General features: G+C 36.6%; 1 protein-coding gene across 2 annotated transcripts in view; it reads right to left on the reverse strand.

Moving 5' to 3' along the window:
* Positions 1 to 19,128, reverse strand: part of ccser2b (coiled-coil serine-rich protein 2b) — an 86,926-nt gene extending 67,798 nt beyond the window's left edge. Inside the window, exons 1-2 of one of the 2 annotated variants that reach the window (XM_079850819.1) lie at positions 18,621 to 18,957; positions 242 to 1,646 (exon numbers count right to left, since the gene is read on the reverse strand). In XM_079850819.1, the coding sequence (XP_079706945.1) occupies positions 242 to 1,613 (1,372 nt within the window). In that variant the 5' untranslated portion in view covers positions 1,614 to 1,646; positions 18,621 to 18,957. Of the gene's footprint in view, positions 1 to 241; positions 1,647 to 18,620 lie in introns of both variants that reach the window. The other variant, XM_079850820.1, reaches the window with a different exon arrangement.
* Positions 19,129 to 22,127: the final 2,999 nt, after the last annotated feature.

Consider the following 22,127-nt stretch of genomic DNA (forward strand, 5'->3'; position numbering starts at 1 on the left):
AGAACTGGCAAACCAATCAGATTACATCAAATTAAGCCTGTCATTTCATTCTTTAGAAAAAAAAAAGTTCTTATTATAATTTTTCAAGAAATGCATTTAGGAACATTCTTACAAACTAGGACACCAATGCAGGGGTCATTTATTACACTCTGAAGTTACCTAGGGTTTGAACAGCCAAAATGCAGAAATTGGGATTAGTAGTTCTGAGGTGTAATGGAAATAAAGAAATTCTCAATCAAACCTGCGAGTCCCATCCCTGCCCAGTCAACTGATTCGGACAAGAAGGTGTGCAGGTTGGTCAGCGATGATTCCTCATTGCACTTGGTGATTAGGGTGTTGGCATCTGTACATAGTCCAAAGTGGTCTAACCCTTCTTTGAGGACAGGCAGCAGCAGGGTCTCACCTCCATTCCCGAGATTATCAAAGTCATCCATGTACTCTTCACTAGTATCATTATTCTCCACAGAGGAGGACGAAGATAGCGACATAACATCAAAAACCTCCATGAAAGGGTCCAGAATGTCTTCAACTTCCTTTACTTCAAATGAGGTCTCATTTGGGGTAGTTTCAATACTTTCATTGTTGGTGGTAGGTTCTGAACTGGTTTCTGCTATCTGTGTAGGATCTTGGATATCTTTACTCAATTCTGCTTCTTTTTGGACAGTTTCGGGGACAACAGGACGGAGATGTTTGGTGGTGTTTGTGGGTCGTGTAAGTCTATAACTGAGCATAGATGGTTTCTTACCTGAACAGCTGGGTAAAAGTGATTTCTTTATTGTGGTTGTTGGCAAAAGATGATCACTAGTAGTTACAGAGGGCCTTGCAATCCCATATTTACCTACTTTCCCATCAGATAATACTGGATTTGGCTGAATGAGGGGTGATCTAGCCACTGGAGATTGTACTAAAGGTCTGGGGAGTTCTTTAGCAAGCTCTGTAGCTTTGTTAAAGGAGAAGGAACGGGTCATGGGTGGGCTGGTGGGGCAGGTTGCCCTCTTGAAGTGGGTGAAACTCTGAGAGTGGACTATGCTCTCTTTAGAGGAAGACTTGATGCTGTCGTTGGACAGGGACAATTTGCCCTGCAGGGTTCTTTGTTGGGATACATGACTAAGACAAGACCCTGAGGTGCCATAACGCCCATTACCACCACCACCACCATGCAGAGTCTCTATACCATTATAGAGGGGATTCCCTGTGGAGAGGCGTTTGGGAGTAGTTATGCGGGGAATGGTTTTGCTAGGCTGGGGTATACTCCTGGGACAGCTACTTTGTGAAGTTGGGACTGCACTCTTACATTTAACTGCAGCTGCAGGGGAAGGCTTTTTAGTCACCATTACTGGGGACTGAGAATCTATAGTTATACTACTCTCCTCATCCAAGCAGCCAGAGTGTTGAACTTTATTTCCACTGTCCTCTTCACCCTTTCTCCAATTTAGGGATGGCACACGTGTTAAACTATTGTGCCTGCCTATAGGTCCAACTTTAGACTCCATGGAGGAAACCGGGTGGGCAGATCCTTTGGGAAGGGGGGTCATGGTGGTGACTGAGGGATGGGAAGCAAACTTGGGAAGCCTGGAGACCATGTTGAGCTGTTTGACAGCGTTCCTTTCCATCAGCTAGGTTCACCACCATGGATGTGGACAAAACTGCAAAAAGGGAAAAAGAGACATGATGAAATATGAAAAAAGCTAATTGTTTTGCATTGTTTTAATGCATGACATGGCCATTTCACATTATCTGACATGCACGTTCTGTGATTTAAAGACAGAAAAATGAGTAAACTTCCAAAGAAATTATAATTTGGCATGATGATAAGGCACGCAAGGGTAAGTGAAGTTTCAGTAGTTTCAAATCCTTTCCTTGGTGCTGAGCATGTTGCATTTTTGTTAGAACTACATCACTGCTGATTATGTATAATGAATGGGGGGGGGGGTTCCTCTAAAGCTTTCAAGTTGGAATGTAATGCAAGGAACACATTACACAATTTTCAAAGTCATTGGATCAATGTACTTCTCACACTACAAGACTGTTTGAGGTACAATTTAGTTGCTGTTGTGGGCAGATTACGTTGAATCGGCGACAGGGGGTCACACATTACACAACATTTCAAAAGGAAGAATCGCTTTGTCTGCTGTTTTTTTTTTTTTTTTTTTTTCACCATCTTGAATTTTGCAACAAAAAAAAAAAACTTTTTCAAACTCGTCCTAGCCGGTTCATCCATTTTTTTTTTTTTTACCACTGTTCTCAAATAATGTGCTAACAAATTTGTCAAAAAGTACGACAGTACGTCAATATGTACAGTTATAGCTCTGCAACTCTTTAGTGTAATCAGACTTGGGTGGGCGATATACCGGCAGACACGATTAACCGGTAGAAATGTCAACGGGTAGAGATTTTGGACTTTTGTCTCTATCGCAGTAAGGCTCATGTGACGTTACAGTGCTGCTTCATCACGAAAGCTTATTGTCTGCATTGCGGTTTAAAAACAGGTGATTTTAAACAGTTGAAACACAATAAGCAGCGAAATAGAACTTATTTCAGTATATGCGCGTGCTCTCTGAGAGACTGTTTCTCAGCGCTGTCTGAGAGATGAATGAAGCCGCTGCTCATAGAGCGCGAGAACTGAACTGAGAGCTTTTTGCCATCTAATTAGGCTTGAACAGTTAAATACACACACCTGTGTCAAACTGGCCATGTATTCACAAGTAAACAGTCATTTATGTCTTAAGTGAACGTTAACAGTTGAGAGAGAAAACGCAGAAGTATATTGGATCCGTGAAGTCGGTCTTAAAGTGACAGCATCCAAATTTAAAAAAAAAAAAAAAGAAAATCTCTCTGTTCTTGACTGAATCACTTTTGTAACTTTAATAAGAATAAATGTATATTTAATTGACACAGTAAAGCCTATGCATTGTTGTTGTTTTTTTCATACATTTGATTACTTAATATTATTTTATGTAGTATTTCTAGTGCTTGAAGTTTTTCAGGTTGGTCTATTTCATTTGTGTATTTGTTCTATTGCAGTTTTTTTTCTTTGCTCTTTCTTTATCACAGTTTACTTGTCTTCAGTAAGGTTGAGAGCTTTTTAGGCTAGTAGGCAATTCGTTTTTTTAAAGTATATTGAAAATGGTGATAAGAATTCTTAAATTTCAATGGTATCAAAAATTGATATCATAAAAACCTTATTTAAAGCAAAAATAACTATATCGTGTTATATATCGTTATCGTGAAATACAATTACTCATATCGGGGTATAAGATTTTGGACATATCGCCCACCTCTAATTCAGACCAAACTTGGTACATGTCATCAAAAGCATGACCTGAGACTACTTGCTATGTTTCGGCACAGCGCCACCTAGGAGATTTGAAAAAAAAAAAAGACTATTTTTGCTTGTAACTTATGAAAGGATTGCACAAAAATCATAAATCTGTTATCTTTGATGCAGTGCAGCATACAGAGTTGAATTAAACGAAATTTTCCCATGTCAACCCTTTTAGGCATTGACCATTTTGAATTTTGTCATAAAATGCACATTGGCATATTGTTACGAAACTTGGTATGTCATCGGCACAATGCTCAGTGATTATAATTGGAGCGCTGCTAACAGCACATTTCAAAGTTTCTGAAATGACAACCTTATTTAAACGGTGGATTGAATCCGAAATTGCAATGATTGCCAGTGATGATCACCATAGCAATGGACGAGGCAAAACAAACCCTGATACTGTATGTCAAAACAGATTAGGCAAAGTCTTGGAGCATAAATGCAAATAATTGATCTACCAATTGTTCTGTTACTTTTTATAGGAAGATTGCACTTTTTGTATAATTCAATTATAGTAGCCTAATTCTATAATAGCTAATTTAGCTGCCTAATTTAGCTAATAATTCTGCAACTCTGTGTGATAGAATTCAAATTCTTATTTCTTCTGAATCCTTTCTTTAATCCCGAACAAAATTTTTTTTTTTATGATTATCTAAAAATTAACCGCCATTCTAATTTGTTAAAAAAAAGTGACTTTTTATCTTTTTTTTCTTAGGCCATTTGTCAGACCCTTAAAGGAGAACTCCGGTCAATTTTAACATTGAGCTCATTTTTTTGTACATTTGGAGTGCTGTCAATACAGAGAACAACGACAAAAATCGGTGTTGCCTACACCGAGTTATTCCATTTTTAAAATTTGCACCCTGTTGACTTCAATAGGGCAAGTAGTAAGCCTGCTTTTTAGCCTCTTAACATCCTTTAAGTGTCATTACAAGTGCACAGAAAATGTGAGTGATTCCTTCCGAGTGAACACGGGTGGATCTGACTGCAGTAGATGTTAGAGATATTAATAAAAACGAAGTTAATTCAGCCAGCGCTCATACCTTTGTTTACATCCTGTTTCGGTGGAACGCCATAGTAATCGGTTGTCGAGTTCACGCGCATAGGTTTAGTTACCAATTATCACGCGCGTGAACTCGACAATCGATTACTATGGCGTTCCACCGAAAACAGGATGTAAACAAAGGTATGAGCGCTGGCTGAATTAACTTCGTTTTTATTATTATCTCTAACATCTACTGCAGTCAGATCCACCCGTGTTCACTCGGAAGGAATCACTCACATTTTCTGTGCACTTGTAATGACACTTAAAGGATGTTAAGAGGCTAAAAAGCAGGCTTACTACTTGCCCTATTGAAGTCAACAGGGTGCAAATTTTAAAAATAGAATAACTCGGTGTAGGCAACACCGTTTTTTGTCGTTGTTCTCTGTATTGACAGCACTCCAAATGTACAAAAAAATGAGCTCAATGTTAAAATTGACCGGAGTTCTCCTTTAACTTTCCCCACATCAGATCTAGACCATGCTGACAAAAAGTTATCTATTTTAGAAGATTAAATTCTTTATATGTGCTTGGTATTACCCCTTATGACTATTATGTTTATATCTTGATTTTTGCGTACACAAAGTCTGCACTTCTCAAAACTTTGCACATATGGAGAAGTCAAGAGGTGAACACACTTAGTTTCATGAATTTATGATACAGCAAATTCTAAACTGTCAGCCATTTTAACTGGAAAATGAAAGCTATTATATTAATGTTGCCCACTAGAGGGAGCAGCAGAATAAGGAATCACCATGTTCTAACCAGATGTGATGTGATTCCAGTTGTAAGAAATGTTTCGGCCCAAACTCAACATATCTACAAGAAGAGACAAATATCAACCACAACCCACAGCCAATCTGATGACCGTGTGGTGGGCTCTCTCTGCAAGTGCATTCATGCGTTCATGACCTCAAGGCTAGATTATTGTAATGCTCTACTGGCTGGTTGCCCTGCAGGGCTTAATAAACAAAATCCAGCTGATCCAAAATGCAGCAGCTATCTAGTTCTTTCTAGAACCAGGAGGTATGACCATATTAGCCCGGTTCTGTCAACACTACATTGGCTCCCTATTAAACATTGCACACCTTTTAAAATCTTGCTAATTACTTACAAAGCACTAAATGGTTTAGCTCCTCAGTACTTGAGCGAGCTCTAAACGCATTATAGTCCTTCACGTCTATTGCAGTTTCAAAATTCTGACCAGTTGATAATACCTAGAATACCAAAGTCCAAGATCCTTTTCCCCTTTAGTGCCCAAACTCTACCTAGCGTTATTTGGGAGGAAGACACACTCTGTCAGTTTAAATCTAGATTAAAAACACATCTCTTTAACCTAGCATACACTCAACACATTATCACATTTGAGGATTTAATTGAGCTGGACGGTGACATCACATCACTGTTTTCTGCAGAGCTGCTTTATAGCCGAATGGAATTAATTTAATAATTGATGATCTGAATCAACACTGAACTGACTTCAGCTGAACAATGCTATTTTTTTTTATTTTTAGAACTGCTTTACAGCCAATTTGAACTATGTTTGCATTATTGAATCATTATTTTTCCTTTTGATCACTGTAAAGCTGCTGTGGAACAATCTGTATTGAATAAAGTGTCTCACCAAGAAAAACACACAGAATGTAAATACAATTTCCAACCAAAGGAAAACACATATTCTTTCCACAAGTGTTGTTGCGAGTTGCTCTCTCACTGACATACCTGATTATTTTAGAGTTCATTATTTAAATGCAATTTATCATTATGTAAAAAACAATAAAGCACAAGCATTTGTGTCAGGCTGTTATGTTGTACTGCTAAACGCAATGGTAGAATATTACAACCCGTCGGTACCTGATGTGAGATCCACCAATCAGAGAGGTTGGGAATCTCAATTGTTTTTTTATTGGTTTAAGTGAATGAAGAATATCTTCTGTTTTTGGGGGGCTCGAGCACCCACGGGATCAGCGCTTATGGTTGAACATTTTGTTCTAGCTAAGCCTAACATCTTAGTCCTTGTCCTCAGACTTACCTTTGCTTGAAGGGGGTAATCATGAGTATGCAAACAATAATGCTATTATGTTACATTATATTATATTTAATGCAGTCCTTGGGGCTTTGAAATTGCAGGCTAATGATATACAAGGACTTTAAAAAAGAATCTATTGACATTTTCAACACAAGGAGGTATCATATGAGAGGCCCACACTTTCAGACAATACTCTGATTAAGATCAGAGAGCTGAAAGCCACGTGTGTACTATGATGAAGATTAACCTGATGCAGGGGCACAAAGCAGTATTCATTCTATTCATTCAATATGTGACAAATGTTCAAAAGCCCTGTCCGTATTAATGAATTCACTAGAGGGATAAAGCATGACCAAGTGAAGATATCGCCATTTGCCGAAAGTTGGTGGATACAAATTGTCTATTCAAAAGCAAGACAGAGGAACATGCCCTGTGGCCAGAGAGATACTTCTGTATTGGAACCATGTTATCATGTTTATCACCCATTTAAACCTCTAAAGAATAACCCTAACCCAAACTCCACAATGGAAAAAAGGGATAGATGGACCGACGGCGAAGTCCAACCTTTACGCCACGGACGAAATCCAATGCGACTTTAAAGGAACCAAGTGAAACATGAAAATTGTCTTAGTCCTCCTTTTTGCTCTTTCCATTGCATTACTTATACGTCTACATTCCATCTCTGTTATCACAAGTCCCATGACACACAACAAAACCTCAGCTTAGATCACAGCGTCCTCCATTCTCCAGGTATTGACGTTGTTGAATACCATGCTTAAATGATGTCGCTGTTGGCCGTCTTGCGACACTTCAGAGTTCCTACTGGCTGTGCGAATGAAACCAGAAAAATGGCCCTGGGAGAATGTTTAGTTCTTGGGGAACCACCCTGGTGGCTAGTTCCTATAACTACCAAGTGCGAAAAGCTCCTATAGAAGTGTATTAAGCACTACACTAGCACAAGTTATTTTAGGGTTGCTGAGCAAGCAACTTTATATGCAGCATTAATATAATAAATGTGATGTATCAGTTTTGCAATGCTTTTGAACGCAGGTAATTTTATTATAATAAAAAACAATTATAGCTTAACTGTTTTAGTTTTAAGCTACATAAAATCAGGCTGTTTTTGCACTGTTCACTGTCATTTGTTTGTTGTGAATAATCTATTTTGCTTTGTGTCCATCAAGTTCCAAAAATCATCCATCCATTCATCCATCTTCCTTATCCACTGTAGGGAGTGCTGGCCTTTGGAGTCAGGGACCTTCTTGTTGAGCGGTGTACACTGAGCCATTGTGTATGCCCAAAAATAATGAACATCGATTTTGAGAGCCAACCCCTAAATATCTATAATATTCTGGTCTGCAGATATGGTTCAGGCCTCTCCTTTATTGTAAGTCTATATATGAAGAGTATAAGTATATAAATGAACAGGTAATTTTCATTGCCATTTAAGTGAAATTACTGAACTCAAATAAACAAGCTTGATAAAAATGATTATTCTAGAAGAAAATTTCAGATGGCACTTCAGATGGAACTCTTCATATACAAGAGCACATATGTGACAAAGAATGCGGTCATGCAAATATTCCAGGAAGTTCTCTTTTATCCTGCTGAGTCATTAAAAAAAAACGTGATGCTGTGCAACCCAGTGGATTGAATGATTAAAGATATAAGACTATCCACCTTATTTTTCACAAAAGAGCGGGCACAGCCATTTGTAACTTGAATGTGTCTGTCATTCAATTTTCACAATCACAGTTCTTTCACCTGAAGAAAAACATACCATACATTTTACAATGGTAAAACATACCATTATACTGCTTTATATTGCAAACTTTCAAATGTTATATTATTTTTATGTTTGTAGCGCAAATAGTTTTACCAAAGTTTTACAGCACTTTGTTAATCTTAGTTATTTACCTGTGAATCGGAAGTCTTGCACATAAAAAAAACAGCTTACTTCCACATTGCAAAATAAGATGGATACAACTACTATAGCTATTTATCTACCGCTAAGACTCACGTTTGCTTTCCCTCACTATTTGCATTTGTACTGTCTGTTGAACTAAGTGAGTGAATGTGTTTGCAGTCAAACTCCCAGGCACACCCATGTTTATAAAATGACACATGATCAGATGGTGCACAAGGACACATGTATGAGACATCAAATACTGTCTGTCACAGATCGACTATAATAAGACAGAATGACAGACATATACAGTTTGCTTATAATTATGATACATAGCCTACTCACTGATAATGTGTCAAAAATAACACTAAGGAAAATGATAATGATGGTTTAACAGTCCTCCCTGCCTACCCACAGCTACACCCACACACAACATTATATATATATATATATATATATATATATATATATATATATATATATATATATATATATATATATATATAAATAATATAATATAATATAATATACGGCTGTTAAAATTTACGCGTTTTAACGCACGCAATACATTTTTTTAGTTTAACATATTAAAAATAGCACAGCATCCGTTTTTTCCCCATCATCCTTTGGCTTGCGTTACATCATATGACCACAATCTTATTTATGCAAATGCTTTTAAACCTTTCAAGCGCAATAAGACACAAAAGAAAACTCAGTGCGGTACTGGCGCATTTGTGAATATCTCTGTCTGTGTGACACGCACACACTCGTGCGCACAGAAAGCCGCTTCAGACAGCGCTTGAATGGACAAAAACACATCATTTTGTCAGGTATCCTCGCAAGCACAGTTCAATTTTAGCCACAGCTTCAGCGTCTACATTTGTAATGTAGAGGATGGGACACTTCAGATTCTAGAGAGTATTTGGGACAGAAAATCTGATGAGAAGCTGAAGTGCAGAGTGATGTCATCTATCTATATATATCTATATCTATATATCTATATCTATATATCTATCTCTATCTATCTATCTATCTATCTATCTATCTAGGCTATATATATATATATATATATATATATATATATATATATATATATATATATATATATATATATATATATATATAGTTGTAATCGAAATTATTCAACCCCCACTACAAATCAGATTTGTTGGCAAAATTGAGACTTTCAGCTGTTTGCAATGAACAAATCAAACAAAAGTAATTAAAATAGCTAAACACAACAAATGTTTCAAGTGAAAGTCTGCACATTTTGCCAATAAACCTGATTTGCAATGGGGGTTGAATAATTTCGATTGCAACTGTATATACAATGCACACTCTCAGGTCACTTTATTAGTTACATCTGTTTAACTGCTCGTTAATGCAAATATCTAATCAGCAAGTACATGGCAGCAACTCAATAATTCAGGCATGTAGACATGGTCAAGACAATCTGCTGAAGAAAGGTGATAAGTGACTCAGAAACTGCTGATCTACTGGGATTTTCACACACAAAAAAATCTCTAGGGTTTACAGAGAATGGTTTGAAAAAGAGAAAATATCCAGTGAGCGGCAGTTGTGTGGGTGAAAATGCCTTGTTGATGCCAGAGGTCATAGGAGGCCAGACTGGATCAAGCTGATAGAAAGGCAACAGTAACTCATATAACCAAACGAATATGCAGAAGAGCATCTCTGAACGGACAACACGGCTACAGCAGCAGAAGACCACACCGATGCCACTCCTGTCAGCTAAGAACAATGGTTCTAAAGCAACAATTCACACAAGCTCACCAAAATTGGACAATAGAAGATTGGAAAAATGTTGCCTGGTTTATGAGTCTCATTTCTGCTGCGACATTCAGATTCAAACATGAAAGCATGGATCCATCCTACCTTGTATCAACAGTTCAGGATGCTGGTGGTGTAATAGCGTGAGGGACATTTTCCTGACAATCTTTGTGCCCCTTAGTTCTAATTTAGTAGCCATTTTATGACCACTGTGTACCCATTGTCTGATGGCTTCTTCCAGCAGGATAACGCACCATGTCAAAAAGCTCAAATCATCTCAAACTGTTTTCTTGAAAGTAACAATGGCCTTCTCTACTCAAATGGCCTTCACAGTCACCAGATCTCAATCCAACAGAGCACCTTTGGATGTGGTGGAATTGGAGATTCGCATCATGGATGTGCAGCTGACAAATCTGCAGCAACTATGTGTTGTTGTCATGTCAATATGGACCAAAATTGCTGAGAAATGTTTCCAGCACCTTGTTGAATCTATCTATGGTATAGAATTAAAGAATTAAAGTTTTAAAGGCAAAAGGAATACTAGGAAGGTGTACCTAATAAAGTGGCTAGTGAGTGTTCAATAAATATATATATATGAGCAATTTCACACTTGTAGTCATGCAAAATGGCTTGGTTCATGCATGTCATAGCCCGTTGCTTCATTAGTAGTCCAGTGCTGCAGCTACTCAGTGTCATATTCAAAGACAACATTGCAAACACCTCCATGTTGTTTTTGTCACAGTCTTATCAACCCAACGTCATTGCCATGGAAACCAACGCACATATTCCGGAAAACGGAAGAGAGCCACGGATGAGACACATAATCAAATCTGAACAGTTGCGATATAGTGTGGGGATTCAGATCGGATACACAAATAATCAGATTTGTACTGACAGAGAGAGCATAGTCTTAGTCAGTGTCTTAAGGACTGTTCCACAGGAGCATGTGCAATAATTGTTTATGGTTCATTGAAGCGTGAAAAAAAAAAAAACTATTTGTATAAACCCTTTCCAATAAAGATTTGTAAAGTTTATTTGGATTTTACAAAATTATCTTTAAAATATATTCTGAAAAAACACAGTATGTTATACATACATGCAGTAGCCTATATACTGTAACCTGTAATAGTAGCAATATAATCATAATTGGTAAGCCCTAAAAAAAAATAAAAAATTATATTGTATAATCATTCCTATTTTTGACAATAAAATGAATTCACATCTTTTTTTCAATTGAATACGTAAACTTTTTTATTTATTTACTTTTAATTTGAAAATGTATGGATGCAAACCAAAAGATTAGATTATTCATTTACATTTCTGTGACACATTTAAATTATGGATATTCTGCATTATATGGCAAATTGTGATGTTGCTCGGCAACTGTAATTAGTTCATCTCAACTTTACATCACGCCCTTAATAACAAGTTCTTCCTCGTCTTGACTTGTTTGATGCGTGTGTTTTTACTTTTTTTTTAGGCTTCTTTGAAACTCTCACCACAACCTTTTAGACCGTTACATTCCTGCTGTCACAGAAAAGAGTTTGTCTTTCATTACACAAACGAAAGGTTATGAAGGTAACCTGTGTGAAAGGTTAAAAGGTTAGCCTAAGGCATGCTGATAATGATAGCGATAATGAGGAATATTTCAACAAAAATAATAAATAATAATCAAGGAACTTTGCTGCCATACCATGGGTGCAGCAGGTGCAATGATATTACGCAGCGCCTGAAATAGTCCCCAGCTAGGTAACTTCCAACGTGACCGGCACTAAGTTTGTGTAGTTGCAGCCGGTTCAAAATAGATACGGTTCAGGATCTGCACCAAAGTAAATGTCTTCTGAATCGTCTCTCACAAATGTCTCCATGGTTACAGCTCCCTGTGCAAGCAGGTTGTCACGTTGGTTATGTTGAAGTTATATTGTACGGCAGCAAAGTTCCTTGATTATTACACAGGAATGAGAGTATAGCCTAGTTCCTAGCCATATCGGCCTAGAAAATCGCAACTTTTCATTTTCCGTCGGTCTTAGTACACAATGTAACTACAGAAGAGTCAAGTTTTAAATAGGAAAAATATCGAAACTCTTTGGTAATTTTTTTGACTGTCTAATCAGATTCAATAATCTATGCTAAGCTATGCTAAAAGTGCTACCGCCAGACCCGGAGATCGGCTGAATGGATTCGAAAACGGTAAAACTCAACTGTTTAACTCTAGGGGAGTTGGAAAATTAGCCTATTTCCAAAAAAAGTGGAGTGTTCCTTTAATTCCATGCAGCTCCTTGCCCAATACTATGTTGTGAGTGTGACATCAAAACACTTTCACCATAGTGCATGATTTACAAGCTAATATATTTTGATGTTCGCATCACATAATTAGCTCTAGATGTATGACTTTTTTAACGTAGTAAAATTGCTTGGTCGCTCACCTGATACAGTTGCACTTGCAATCCAAACCACTTGAGTATGCATACGTGAGGCACAAGTCACAATAAAAGAGCTACATGCCATGACATGGTTGCTTCAACAAATGCACATTTGCTTTTGTTATAGGTTAGGTTTAGGGTAGGGTTTAGTGAAGGTGGTACATTATTTTCAAATGTGATTGTGTGCATTAACCTTTTAGTGACACTCACTGGATATTTCCTTTCCGGACTGCCACAATACTTATAGCAACCAACGAAATATAACATTGCCAGATTCATGTTCATCTGTTTCAGGTAAAACTGATGTCACTTTTAGTGCCACTCACTGGACATTTCACTTTGAAAGTGTTTGAAACGTACAATAAGCACTGTAATATAATTTTGCTGAAAGGCATGTTTTGTCAATGAGCCTGCATTGGACATATTATGATGATATGTGTGAATGTGACACAATGTAATACTGACTAAATAATGCAAATAATGCAAGTGATGCAATGCGACACAACAAATCCCTGACAGTAAACTGATGTCTAGTTCTATTTATGACGTACTCCAAGCACTTGCGATACTTCTCATAGGTAGGACAAATGGATTTGCAAAGGTCGCTTGTCGCGTCCAGTAGACAGCTTCCAGCTGTTGCAGCGTGGAGCGATGCATCACGTCCAGTGTAGACGTGGTGTAAGCCTATAGTCCTGCTAAAGGTGAAAACACTGACAAACCATTAGAGGTGGCACCCCCAAGACACCTTCAACTGAGGTGTTACATATCACACAGCTCTTACAGCTTTGTTTCCACTGAAATGTCTGAAATTGTCTGAGAACTGATTTGTATCAGAGATGATGCACCCTCCAGCCTCTATGAAAAAAGGAAGTATCATAGTCTCATAGTCACAAGATCATCATATCACACACATTTATAATCCACATCATCTCAGATGATGTTCATTTCATCACATTATCTCCCAAATTTTTTTTATAAATCAACAGAACAATATTGCTACAGAAGATCATAATCTACACATCCATAAACAACTTTTGTCAAAAAAATAAATCACAGTTTTGGACCGTGACAATCACTTTCATGGAAAAGAGCAATGAGGGGGAAAAGTGTTCTAAATGGCATGAGTATGCATAACAGAACGTTCATTTTTAGGTGAACTATGTTATTAAGACACTGCAAAAAGAGCATAACAGAAAATTGTACATTGGCTACTAGTTTTCAATCTTATTGATACTTTGCACGTGACGTCAGTTGTACTGGCTGGCGGGCAAGAACGTCATTCTCTAGCAACGAAAACCAATAAACTAATCAAGGATCTTGCCAGGACGTTGCCAGTTTTAATATACAAAAGTTGGTGTTTTGAGGTGTACACGACATGCCAGATAGTTGTTGTGCGATTGGATGCACTAACCGCGTTTGTTGCCCGCCAGATATCACGTGACTGCAAAGTATCAATTGAGACAAAGAAAAAAATAATCACTCCCATTTTTTCTTTCAGCTTGCAAAGCACCACAGAAGCATTTAAACAAGCACTATCTATGTTGACTTCCCTAATGCAAACGAACTTCACGGCTTCATTCTCAACCTCATCACAGACACACCTCTCTGGGCTTCTCAAATGGTTTAGTCCATAGTGAACCTCAGTAGCTGTTGACAAGAATGTCACCAAATTTTCAGAATGGGGGATCAAATGTCATAATATTCAAACCCTGAACCCATTTCAGTCGACTACCAATCTGAATATTGGGGGGAGAAACAGAATTTAGCCTACTTAGACTATGACGCAAGTTAGTATAGATAGAAGAATAAAACGTCATCAGTATGTGCTAGTGACAGACAAATAGAGCAAGATGAATTGCACTTTAGCATTGTGGTTTTTATGTGTACTGAAAATAGAGAAGGAAGCAAAATAGGAGAATATGGATGCGGTCTTGGCTAGGGAAAAGAGGCCAACTTGGCATGCCAATTTTGTAAGTGGAGCTTGTGGTAAGTAGTTTTAAGTTTTAGCACCATGTCGCGTTGATCAATTTGCAATTTCATGTTGCATTTTTATTGTCTAGTCAGTACACATAGGTCGTAGCAGCAAACACTGTGAGATGATCATGCTAAATTTCTGACACTGTCAGAAAATTATGACAGTTTGGTCGCAAGACTTGTGACAACAGCTGTCTATGAACCTCTCTCACTGTACAACATAGGACCACCATTTAGGAGCCACAGAAATCGCCACGATTGGCCATCTTATGTCTGAGACAGCCCAAAATCGTACAATGAAAATATTGTTTCAGCTGAAAAATTTTTTTTTCAGAAAGTGATTCCATTGATCCTCCTCTGTGCTGTTATCATCATGTTATCATTGTGTATAAAATGTGTTGGTGTTTTACTGCCGATAGTGTTCATTTCAGTTGGAAACTGCATTGAATTGTATGTAGACCTGTATGTTTTTTGAGTTTTGCAGAAATGTAGGTAGAGGCAGGTTTTTCCATCAGAGGACCAGCTACACTTCTGCCCATAAAGCGATGGCTCTGAACATATCCGCTTATAGCTTCAAAGTCATCTATGCTTTTCAACAGATATGTGGATTTAAAATCTAGTCTATGTCTTCCATCTAAACAGACACTGAGAAAGATGCAAATAAAAATGTTCAATATAGTCTCCCCTGCCTGCACCTCTTGGGCTGGTAGAAGAGCTAAAAGGTGACCGTTTTGAAAAATCACACAGAAATCTTGTTTTTCTTCAGGAAGAGAAAGGTCTAGTGAAAAGACTGAATCTTACATGGTTATGGCCTTTGTTGTACATATTTAATGGCCCATGACCTGCTGGGAAAACAAAGTGCATGCACTATGTAAAGAACATTTAAAAGCCACCTGCAGGTGCTTATTTTCCTTATTTTATGTTGCTACCTTTGTGGATTGACTTGCTCTATCTCAGAGCACCTGATCTGAACAAATCACCTGCAGACAATGGGGCAACAAAGCTGCATCAAGTAAGTTTGCATAGTTTGTCTGAGCAAACAAGTCACAATAACTAAGCCACTGTGCAAATAATGCACACAAACCCACATCAAAAAAATGTGAGAATATAGTAAATATAGTAACTTGTAGATCTTCCTCTTGCAGCAACAACCAACCAACATTTTCTGTGGCTGCTTATAAGACTATCACAACAATGAGGGTGAATTTTGGACCATTGCCCTCTACAAATCAAATATCAGGTCATGCCACCTCATCTCAGTTATGTTATGGGTCAGGACTCTAACTTAGCCATTCCAAAACATGAATCTTTTTCATCCATTCTTTAACTGATTTACTTGTTTGCTTTGTGTTATTGCTTTGTTGCATCACCCAAACTCTGTTATGTTTGAGGTCATGGATTGATGGCTTGACATTCTCATGTAAAATGTCTTGACACTTTTGAATGCATTTTTCCTTCAATGATAACCTATACATGCACACCATTACACTAATAACTACCAAAAATCACCCATCTTACCAGTTTACATGCAAACCAATAACCCAGCAATGCAAGAAAACCATGTTTTGTTATTGTTATTTTACATATATTTTTTAATAAATTGTAAAGCACTTCTTCTTTCTTTCTTTTTTTCTGATGCCTTCTCATAGACCAGTGTCTTCAGATGCTGACTTAAGTATTTGATATATTGTTGAAATTTATTTCAACAACTTTTATGTTGCTATCTTAACTGCAGCCAGGAAATACTATGAACTCATTAATGAAAACCATCTAATAAACATCAAAATACAACATAATTACATAACCACAATAAATAACTGTAAAAGGCTGTAGAAATCTGTATTCAAAATGAACACGTCTTTGTCCATCAGCTGAGCTGATGTTCGCTACTGTATGAACGCAACTTGCTCTTACTTTCAAATAAGCAGGAAAAATTCCCAACTCTAAATAAACAACCAATTATAAGTAGGAAGTTTGTATTGTAACGCTTAGTTTGTATACAGACTTAATATACAAAAATGGTAATTGGATGGGTAATGATAACTCACTTAATCCTACTAACACAGTAAAACTGAGTGGGGAAAAAACAAATGTGCCAATATTAGATCCATGCATTAGGCCTAAAAGTGGCTATTTCGAATGAATTAGTATGATGTGATTTGTACACAAACATATGATATAAAAAAGAAGCATGAAGCTTATTTTAATGTTTCTTGAGGTTTATTTAAGAATTGTGAAATTTCACTAACATCAAAAATTTTGGAGCCTCAAAATGATTTCCAGAAAGAAAAAAAAAAAGAAAAAAAAAACTATTGTTGTCATTATGATATTAATCATAACGCCTTCCCCTATTGTCAAAGATGCTAAATACCTGTCTTAAAATGATAACTTAAAATGCTAGGTATGCAGCTCACTTGGTTTTGGAACCAAACTAATGGGTTGCCAAAGCAGCAGAGCATAAAACATTTTGACCAAATGTCTCTACGCACTGATAGCACAACTGGGACATTTCTTTGCCATGCACAGACACCCTCTGGCTTGCCCAGACTACTGCACAAACCACACCCAACCATCACAAACCCTGCCAGAGAGGCCAAAGCATGAATTATCTATGGAGATCAGATATCGGAGAAAGCCAAGAACAGCAGAGGAAAGAGTTTTTATGTGTGTGTGTGTGTGTGTGTACACATAATTATATTGAGCATGTGGATCTTTTCATCCAGCATGTTCTGAACCAAGGCAAACAAATCTACAAGACCCTACTAACTAGCATCAGTAAAGCTTAACTAATTGATAATCATATTAGACAAAAAAAAGTGATTAATCCCCTTCTTATCATTAAAAGCAAGTGAGAGTAAGCGGAGCTAGACTAAAAGACATCTATAAACATCCTGCATTAGGCAAGAGTTCATGAATCATTAAAGATTATAAGAGATTATTATTGGCCTTGACAGTTTTGGCCACATCAGTATCAGTCATTTTGTAGCAAGGGAGTGTCACATTACCTAAAGGCCATCATTACCTGTGTCTGACCTTCAAACCTTTAAAAAGCCACAAAAGTGTTAACATCATCTGCTTGAATTGTTCTTATCACACAGCCAAGAAGGTTGCATTAACATTAAAAGTTGTTGTTGATGTTGTTGTTTTGTTCTTTGGACCAATCAATTGGCATTGCTATCATGGAAAATGCTTCAAAAGATGTGATACATTTCATATACACACTTGATCAGGGAAAATCAACACATTAAAATGTCAAATAAGCAATCTCAAATTAGTAAGTTTAATAAGAACAGCACCTAACCAAAAGAGGATGGATACAAAAGTGATAATTAATAAACTCACAATATATACTAAGATAAACAGTGGAATTGCCAGACATGTGATATGGTTATCTTCCTCTGATAGTCAAGGGGGGGCATTCTACAACTGCGTCACATTTCCATCTGATTTTATTTTTCTCAATCAAAATTCTCTGCTATATTAATAAATCTTATTATGTCAAATTAAATAATTGTATTTTTGAAACAAAAAACTATTATTTATCATTAGCTGTCTTGTTCTTTTGTCAGTGGTTCACATGGTGTTCTTCATTATGGATATTTTCTAAGACAATTTGATTAACAACCAATCACAAATTACATAAGAGAGTAACACTGGTAAAAATACATGATTATTTCAAAAAGTAGCCTATTCATACAAAATATTTACATGCGAATTGTAAAATAATGTTAAATAAATTCCACTTATTTCATTGTCAAAGACACTATATTTAACAACAAATTGCTAAGTTTTAAATTTCAAAATGTGTCCCTGGCTGCATTACAAGAAAAATACGTATTTACATTCTCTTCATAATAGACTTTCAAAATGTAAAAAAAATATATATGTGCATATTGCAAAAAATGAAGCATTAATTTGTTTTGTATGTTCACAGCAGAGTTTATATCAGTTTTTCCATTTCAATGTGAGTGAAAACATCTGCCACTGAAAGTGTAGAATGACCCGGGAATGTAAACAAAGTCAAAAACACATCAACTCCCATGATCAAACCACTACGAGCAAATATAGTATATCAACGAAGATAACAAATAAAACAGAAAAAATGACCGCAGTGAGAAGGGAACACGCACCTTATCTGAACGGCTGCCAGTACGATTTCATCCGATTGAAGGCGAGTAGAGCTGGGCGTGGAAATCCACCATAGGAGTCAAGCCTGCTTACTGCCACTGTTAAAGCTTCCACCCGATCCGATGGTTAGTCGATATTAGATATGCAGTTGTCGACTAGAGAACTGGTTCTTCTCATCACATTCTATGTTATTGTGAAAGTATGTCCTGCCGGCATGAGAGCATGTTGTGTAAAAACAGCTGACACTGACGTCGGCATTCCTCATACTGCGGGTATACCCGGAAATGGGCGTTGCTTAGCGGCGTGGTCGTTGTTTCTGATTTGGGCCTGTCTGTCTCTATCATTTTCATAAGAAGATGCCGCATATGCGCCCCCATCTTGGAACGGTCAGCAAGTGAAGCAGAGCTTTTCGAAACTCCGAATCAACTGAACAAAATGCTTAGGAAAATGATTCCATAATTCTAGCCACTGGGAACACCGCACACCGGCGACACCAGTGCTGAAAAATACGCACTCTGGTGGTTAAAGTGGTTTAAATGCAAGCAGAACACGGTCCAACCCCTGGTGAAAATGCTAAGTAGGCTATACTTGCAGCCAGACTAATTCAGTACACTTCAAGTGTGTTAATGATTAGTTAACTTGAAGTGTGCTATTTTGGAACAAATAATTTTGTACTACTAAGTATATTTTAGTTAATTAATTAAATTGAAGTGAAGCATAACTTTAAGTGTATTTAGTGTACTTTTGTGTGCTAAATTGGAACAACTTCAAGTACACTTTAAGTATATGCCTGTGTTGGGACTAATTACATGCTTGATTAGTGATATTAAAGTGTACTTTATTTGTGTTACAAGTTGCCTACAGTACAAATCCATTAAGTGTCTTCAGAACGTAAGCAATATAACAATTATTTGAGTAAAAAGTATATAACGTTACTCAGTAATACCTTTGGCTTATTCCAAATACTACAAATTGCATACTTTGTCTTCAATAACAAATGCAAATTAATAAACAAATTTTACTTAGCTATACTTTGTAAAATATACTATTGTATAATGTATTTTGAAAGCATTTTCAATGTATTGTTACAATGATTATTTTCAGCACAAAGTTGTACAATATACCTAAGATAGCCTATTGTAAGTGCAAACAAATACACTTGAAAAAAGTACTGTATATTTTTCTAAAATAGGCTATATATTTCTAAAATATACTAAAGTACAATTATTTTAAAGTTTAACATTTTTATTATTTTAAAGTGTGTTAAAAGTTGTATTGTGAAAATAGATAAAAGCATGATGCTATATACTTTTAATATAAGTTAAAGTATAATAATTGTTAGTATATTTGCAATGTACTATTGAAAAAGGGAATATATTTCAAATACAATAAAGTATACTTTTTTCACTAGGGAAATTATAAAATTACACCTTTTACAAACTAATTAAAATTGCTCTATTATGTCCTAAAAAACATGGTAGCTAAATAAGAAGTGTCTGTACTATAATGTGTTATTTTATTCATTTGTAGTGTTGTGTGTTTAGGGAAAGCTTGGCTAGGCAGTTTGTTGTGTAGGAAAACAGCTGGAGTTGTATGTGAGTTAGGCAGGCGGTTGTTAATGCTGTTATGGTGATGCTTCCGATTAAAGAAGAAACATGAATTATTACCATTGTAACCCGTGTTTTATTTATGTTACCCACGGTGAAGAGACTGGAGTGTTCACAGACACGGCGTCCGTAAATAAGGGTTACAATAGCATGTAGTTCATCAGTTGATGTTTTAATATTTTAACACAATAAATGGAAAAAAAGAATACAATATTTCTTTCAAATGAACAGAAACCTTCATCTACTGACGGAGTAGACAAAAACTGACAGAGTTGACAAAGGTTCAACTGAAGGTTACAACAACGGATCGTCAAGACAACAAATTAAGACAACTGACTAAATTTTTTAACTATCCTTCCAGTGGTTTGTTTTCTCCTTTTAGCAGTAGCCTAGTTCGTCTCATTATGGGTCTCCACCCAGACAGCATGTGGATTTAATGCGTACCATGTGGACCGGATCTGGGCAACACTATTTTGCAGGCAGTAGCTCACAGAATACAAGAAGCATATGTTTGAGTGTAATGATAAGCCTTATTATGTGCGGCCCTGTACCAGTGTGAAATGTTCCCAAAGTGATTTCAAAGTATCTGTAGCCTGTCTTTAAACCGCATCAAGTATGTACATTTTATTTGTGCCTGACCTGCATGACTTAAACAGTGAGAAATGCTGTTGGACATGTTCACGCTCTATGAAGTAGTCCATTACATCAGGGTTTGCTATTGCTGGGATGTCATGTGAACAGGTTGTAAAAAAAAAAAAATTATATTAAGAACTGTATTCCATTAAAAAAATAAGATTAATCAATTTTGAATTCATGGTAACAGTAGATGTAAAGATGTTTGTAAGGCATATAAATCAGGCCAAATATGTAAATAAAATCATGATACAAGATTATCACTACATAAAGAATTTTGTGAGCACTTGTTAATAACTCCAACAGCTTACAGGTCAACTCCATCAGACATAACCTGACGGAGTTGACGTCTGATTGAGTTGACAAAATTTTTCTAGGTAACACCCTTCATCCTTCCCTCGCATTTTGTAACATATCTTTCCCTTGCAGGTAAAAATTAACCGAAGCCCTAAAATTATACTTTTCTTTTCTTTTTTTTTTTTTTCTTTTTTTTCAGAATGCTTTAAATTACTAGATTTGATCAATAAATAATACATAAATAGTAATTTAAGCACAAACTTCACATTAAAATTAAAGGGGTGGTTGATTATGATTTCACTTTTCTAACTTTAGTTAGTGTGTAATGTTACTGTTTGAGCATAAACAACATCTGCAAAGATACAATGCTCAAAGTTCAAAGCAAAGGGAGATATTTGAAGAGTTCAGATGCAAAAGCCTCTAAGTGCCATCTGAAATTTTCTTCTAGAATGATCATTTTTATCAAGCTCATATATTTAAGATAAATAATTTCAATTGCAATGCAAATGACCTATTAATTGTCATTTAAGTGAAATTACAAAATTATACAAGCTTTATAAAAATGATCATTCTAGAAGAAAATTTCAGATGGCACTTAGAGGCTTTTGCATCTGAACTCTTCATTTGCTTTTAAAGAAATCTTTTTTTAAGGACTACAACAAATGGCTGGTAGGGACTACATGACATTCCTCCAGAGTTAGTGACATCATGAACCCAAGAATTTACATAAACCCCGCCCCCGGGAACGTGAATTATAGATTATCGTGACACAGAATATGCTAATCAATGACTAGAAGATAACTACACATAAGATAGCCTGGCAAGCCAGACCTACATCAAGATGTTAGGTCTGGCAACTCACCATAGACACGGCTCAATCCGAGGGGCAGGATAAATGGCTGTCTTTCAAATTCCCTCTGCACGCAATAGGACAGCGCTTCAACCAACCAGAGCGTTTTCCCAACAGCGGAG

The sequence above is a fragment of the Squalius cephalus genome, assembly GCF_949319135.1.
Source record: "Squalius cephalus genome assembly, chromosome: 19".
NCBI lineage: Eukaryota > Metazoa > Chordata > Actinopteri > Cypriniformes > Leuciscidae > Squalius > Squalius cephalus.